At 39.5% G+C, this 6,115-nt stretch overlaps 1 protein-coding gene across 1 annotated transcript; it reads right to left on the reverse strand.

Moving 5' to 3' along the window:
- Nucleotides 1-1,065: 1,065 nt before the first annotated feature.
- On the reverse strand, nucleotides 1,066-4,328 carry LOC116195029 (polygalacturonase-like). The gene is made up of 4 exons (XM_031523985.1): nucleotides 3,786-4,328; nucleotides 2,073-2,362; nucleotides 1,727-1,955; nucleotides 1,066-1,593 (listed from the first exon to the last, which is right to left on the reverse strand). The coding sequence occupies exons 1-4, from the start codon at nucleotides 4,248-4,250 to the stop codon at nucleotides 1,375-1,377; spliced, it is 1,203 nt and encodes a 400-aa protein (XP_031379845.1). The 5' UTR covers nucleotides 4,251-4,328; the 3' UTR covers nucleotides 1,066-1,374.
- Between the last annotated feature and the right edge of the window lie 1,787 nt (nucleotides 4,329-6,115).

The raw sequence follows: 6,115 nt of genomic DNA on the forward strand, positions 1-6,115 counted from the left end.
GGATAAGATAGATGATGATGCTAGTAATCTTTTGCTAGTCCTCGAGCAAAAAAACCAAACTTTTTTCCCATAACACTTAAGAGCTGCACATACGAAGAGTAAGATAGGATTATATGCTTGTGCTCTGCATGGATATCCAGTAGGTGTGGTCCTAGTTAGTTGTATATGGGAAGAGGCTACCGATCAAGATAGGATTTACTAACCTGAGTAAACAAGGAAATGACCCCATGGATATGAGTTCGATTCTGAATCAAGTAGTCTTTGGCCAAGGCAGTGGAACTTAAAAAGACAAGAGTTTTTGTTTTAAGTCATATTGATCTAAGAATGGAAATCAGTGATTCATATGATCGGTTATAGAGTTTAACATTCACCATGACTCTCGCTAGATCGGGATTATGTAGTAAGGAGACATGCATGCATACAATGTATAGTCATTGGTTCATCAGAGTGTATTAATTGTTTATTCATCATTGTTAGGATCGTTACGATATACTGTTAGGTGTCACTCATAACCTTTGGGAGTCGAAAGGCATTTTGCGAATTGTGCTTTTGGTTTCGGAAAGAGCTTTTGGTAGTGTCAAAGAGTTGATGTTATGATGCCATTGCCTCGCAGTGATGAACTTAGTAAGTCACACACAATAGGACTATGAAAACTAAGATTGAATCAATTCTAATTAAGGTAGTTAATTAGAGAACAGTTATCGAATACGATTTGCAATGTGATTGCAGGGGTGCTAGCGCATTCCGAAGTCAATACTGAATCGTGGATGTGTCCATATGAGAAAATACGAGAGTTTCATCTTTGAAAATTTTCCTAAAATAGATTGTCTATAAGTGAAAGTTATAGTCAAGGACATTATGGTCTTTTATTTGTTTGGCTTGTGAGGCAAGTTATTAGATAACTTAAAATGCAAGGACCTAATAGTGATTAATTGATTACTGGAATTGCCATTCGTGAAAATTCTCTGCCGCCGTCAAAGCAAATGTTGATTACCACATAATTTTCCAGCGTCTTTCTATTTTTCTATTTATAAAACACAAATCTCAACGACCGTAATCATCGAATAAAAGAACGAAGGCCTTCCCATTAGCATTTAAATATTTGATACCGATACACTGGGACTGTATATTCCTAGACATATCGGTATAGGAAACCAAGGTGATTAGGCGATATATGCAAGGCCAGGCACCGAATGAACTAGCTAAATAAAGGCTAGACACGCCACAGGCTCAAGCACGCCAATCAGTCACCTGATCATATATAATCTATTTCTATGTCTTAAATGATCCCACCTTCTCATATCTAGTAGGATCCTTGGATATAGGATTTCTATTACGGTTTCATAGATGTGGCGCCTCGAATGATCTCGAAGCTTACAAGCAGCTGGAGGGTTGTACTGCGCCAGAAGCAGTTCCTCCAGCATTCTCACACGAGGCTTCCGCTACCCGATTCCCATAAGTGAGCTTCACGTCCTCCATCGTTATTCCTGTGCATGGGTACTCCGAACTGCAGTCAAATTTCACTGCAACCTCGGTCGCAGAAGTCCCGTGGATGTCTTGGTACGTCACGTCACTGATCCTGACACCAGATGACTAAAAAGAGGAGAGCATATACAATAGAATTGGTTAATAATCTCGATTTATGCATGCAACCTCATACATATACGTGGTAGAATTAATTTAAGAATTCAATTTACTTTCATGGTCTCCAAGATTGGCACAGTACCTCGTGAGGGCAATCATCGTCATCTGTGCAGTAGTTTTGGTTGATGATGATTGGGTTCTGGACATTGTTCATGACTGCATGTTGGAATAGGATGTTGCGCGCGAAGCCAGTGCTAGGTTTCGCCCATGACTTGATTCTCACCCCATTCTGCGTACCTGTAAATGTCGCGGTTGTGACCGTCACGTTCTGTACTCCGTCCTCCTGCGAGTCCTTCCCAAGGCTCCCAATGCTACACACAGTAAGGCAATCCGAGCATTTGTGTATGAAATAGCTATTTTCAACTCGGACAGACAAAATATTTATGGATTATTAGAGTCTTCTTTTCCTCCTAATTATAAACTATTACCTTATTCCGTGGCCAGGTCCACAGGCAACATTTTCGATCCAGAGATTGGATGCACCAGGGCCAATTGAAACACAGTCATCCCCAGTTCCTATCTTCGAGTTCAGGACTGTGACACCCTGCGACTGTGAAATGTGGATGCCATCGGTGTTAGGACTGGTCCCCGAGGCAGAGACCTTGACTCCTTGTAGTTTCACGTTTTGGCACCCGTTGACAACTATGTGGAACATCTGGCTGTTAACCGAGCTCAAGCCGCTGACAAGAATGTTCTCCGAATTGCTGAACTCCAGATTCTGCACATATACCATAAAGAACTAAATCAATATCTGATAATTAGAACATTACATGGACTTTTTCATGCTTTAATCTAAGCCACCAAAATCACGTGCCTCAAGGTGGCTCTGATCCAAACTGTGGGACCCACGAACTTATTCGAAATTCAATTGGACAAGAATATATATTAGGTTTATAAGACCGTCCTGATTTGAGAGCTATGGAAGTATCACTCCGTTGACCTTAGACATTCCCATCACCAAAACTTGCAAAATCACGTTTTGCACAAAATGGTAACTTTCAGACGGATCATTTCATATATTGAGCTCAGACGCACGCATTTTGGCCACCGCTACTACATTTCGGTCTCATTTGGTACAAAATAAGAGGGTCCATTGCTATGGCTCGTCTTACGGATGACCACCTTGTTTTATTAAGTGATTTTCCTTCAAGGGAAAACAACTAATTCCGTTAGCAGTCCTTATAAGGTCTACTTCCCCCATCTATAGATGATCCTTACCTAGGAATGCCATTTTATTACGACTATGTATATACAGTTATTGTTAGGGTGGAAATATATACATGAATCAAAGATGGAAAAATATGAAAAGAGTATGCATGTAGGAAATAAAATATGGACGCCAACTACCCTTTGAAGCCCAACAAAGTGATACGGCATACATTCCCTCAATTTTCCGATTTTTCTTCTGCCAAACTATAGAATGACCAAATAAGCCTGCACTTATTTGGACAGACCGACCGATCGGGTATTTATTAGAGATTAGATTGGACTTCTAAACTTAAAAATCCTAAGCCTGCCCTTCTCAGACGATTTGCTGGAATGGATAACCATTAGGTTTGTACTAGGATGCAAATACATATGAGGGTAAAATGGTAAATGCAGTTTTGCATTTTATTATTAGCAACCGCCAGCCGCCCCGCATCCTCCATTGTGGAATTACCGCATCAACCTCCTTAATAAACGCCATTTACTTATAATTAACTTGACTTTTTTTTTTGGGGTAAGTAATTACCTTGACTTGGTTGACTCTCAGAGTAAACGAAGGGAAAAGAAAAACAAATGGACTCTCTCACTTACTGGAGGAAAAAGTGAAATACGAATTTTCACCCAAAGAAAACAATAAAAAGTAACATACAAATATCGATCGCTTTCTTTTTAACTCGAGGGTCAGAACCAAGTAAAAGCCATCAATCTCAGACAATATGACAATGAAATTTTGTGATCTCACTGAAAAATATATAGCATTCTATAAGTTGAAGAAATAATACGTTTAGAAAATTACGTGTTCTTATTGAAAAATATGAAAAATATAGGGCATGATAATTTGAAAAATATTTCAAAATTACAGGTACTTTTCACTGAAATTGGAATTATTGAAATGAGAATTAATATTACGTGAAGAGTTGATTAGGCATACTTACCGTGGCACCTTTAGGGCAGCTCTTCCCCGAGGCCTTGCACTCCCACAAGCCCGACCCCTGCCCATCGAGGACACCTCCAACGACATTCAGTCCGCTGACGTGGCGGAAGATGATCCAGTTCTCTGAACTCCCGATCTCGCTGTAGTCGGAGGGGGCCACGAGGGTCCCACCCATCTTGAATGTGATGGAGCTACTCTTGCAGGGCCCGACGAAGGCAGCACTTTTGATGTAGAAGCTGCCTGAGGGGACGTTGATGGTGGCAGGGCCAGAGGAGGCGCAGGCTGACGACCACGCACTGAGGAAGGCCTTGCTAGAGTCCGACTTTCCGTCGGCTTTGGCCCCGAGCGACACGACATCGTACTGAGCTGCTGTCACAGGTGGAGGGGAGAAGAACAAGAAGGCAATGCAGATAAGGGTTTGAGGAAGAGAACTGAAACTCATGGTCATGGTAGTTCCTCTAGCCATTTTCGTGAGACGGAGAGGGAGAGAGACAGGAATTGGAAGTTATGAATTAGGAAATGGGTGTGTGTGTGTGGCGAAGGTGGTGGTGATGAAAGTGAATGGGCTTTCGTGGGGTATTTATAGAAGTAGGAATAGGAATTCTTTCTCTCGGAAGGGTGCATGGAATTATTATTATTATTATTATTATTTGGTATTGTTTTTCAAAAAAAAAAAAAGAGAGAGAGAGAAATTGGTGTGCACATGTGACCGAAATGTCCTTTTGATTGTAATGCAATCAAATGGAAATTGAGGCTTTGCTTTCATATTCAGAAAATTAATGAGCTCATGCACAGAGCCAGTATACGCCGTGCCATATTATTCGAGTGCGCCTGAGTCACTGCATGAACGTCTTATGAATATTATAAGAAGTCAAATTTATAGGACTTATTAATTTATTAATTAAATTGCCTTGCCAAACCGGTACTGTTGGTGAATCATTAACCTCGCTTCTATGCTATAAGTTAATTAGGAGAACATTCTTCCATCAATATCTCCACCCTATAGCTGGTCTTTCCTTTTCTTTTATTTTATTTTATTTTTCCTTTATGTGCGTTTGTCAATTTCCACTCGTCTAATTCACATGTTAGCCACGAAACCCTCAATTCGGCGCCATTGACAAAATTCCTGGTTAGGAAAATCTTGTCACAGGATGTATAAATTATAACACAATTTATGCCTTTCATGGCTATGTTTTATACATATGGATATGTTTTTATTGAAGAATATCCATAGTATCAGGATAATTGAGGTTTTATATGATTTTCCGGTGTAGAATTGTAACTTTCAACATTGACTGTCACGTGGCAACATGTAGTTATCCCAGATATCCTGATATTGCTCGATATGATCTCAGGTAATTATGCACAACTCAAAGTACACTGATTATTTGTTTTGGTCGCTACGGTTGGATGAACACCTCCTAGACCTACTAGAGTGCATGGAAGCATATTGTGTTGAAGATATGGTCAAAATTTGCGTTGTCTCTAACGTTAAAGACATACAAATTTCGAACAAAGAAAGAAACAAAACACAGATGTATATCAGCATTGACCTAAACTAATGGGGTCACTCAACCATTCTCATTTACTTTTTTTCCACTACCATGCGCTAAAACAGTAATATTTTTGCACCCTTACGTGCCATTGAACCCAAGCTAAAATCAGAATATGCATAGGTTAAATGAACCGTTTAGTTCCAATACCACAAGAAAGAGAATAACCCAGATAAGGTACTTTGAAAAATATGGTAACGCGACGTTTGCCTAAACGAAGCAAACGTTGGGGTAATCCGACCTCTGTGGAGGCTAACTTCCCTATATGTATATCTCATCTATCCTAGCTCTAGCCCACATATTTCGATTCTCTATAAATCCACGATCCAATCATTATTAATTAGTGTACTTTTGATTGGTTTGTTGAGTGCAATTTTATTTAGTTATTGTTAATAGTTCTCATTATTTTTATAAAAAAAAAGGTTCCAAATGCAACAATACGCTAAGACTAATTAGGGGTACATTCCATATCACTGCATCCAATTTTAACAGAAGAGAACTAAAAAGACAACCATGAAATATGTTACGATGCATGAATTTAAAACTCACTAGAAGGATCTTATAGTAAGAATCAAATTGACACCCTGAGCAGAGACCACTCTCAGCCAATGAGATGGGGTGAAGAAGAAGCTAATCATGTTATTAGAATATTTGGTATGTGAGAGAATTCAAGGTATGGAATACGCTTGAAACGTGGGAATAATTGATAGGGACAAATGCACGTACAAAGTTGCTTCAAGTTGAAGGACAATTAATTAATTGTATCATTCATTAAGAT

Source organism: Punica granatum, chromosome 2, assembly GCF_007655135.1.
Source record: "Punica granatum isolate Tunisia-2019 chromosome 2, ASM765513v2, whole genome shotgun sequence".
Taxonomy (NCBI): domain Eukaryota; kingdom Viridiplantae; phylum Streptophyta; class Magnoliopsida; order Myrtales; family Lythraceae; genus Punica; species Punica granatum.

What these genes read in the sequence shown, in the direction of transcription:
- LOC116195029 (XM_031523985.1), bottom strand. Translation starts at nt 4,250, where the DNA reads ATGGCTAGAGGAACTACCATGACCATGAGTTTCAGTTCTCTTCCTCAA. An exon ending in GGACCTGGCCACGGAATAAG is followed by an intron (nt 1,956 to 2,072) that starts GTAATAGTTTAT and finishes TACTGTGTGTAG; the next exon opens with CATTGGGAGCCTTGGGAAGG. An exon ending in ACGATGATTGCCCTCACGAG is followed by an intron (nt 1,594 to 1,726) that starts GTACTGTGCCAA and finishes TCCTCTTTTTAG; the next exon opens with TCATCTGGTGTCAGGATCAG.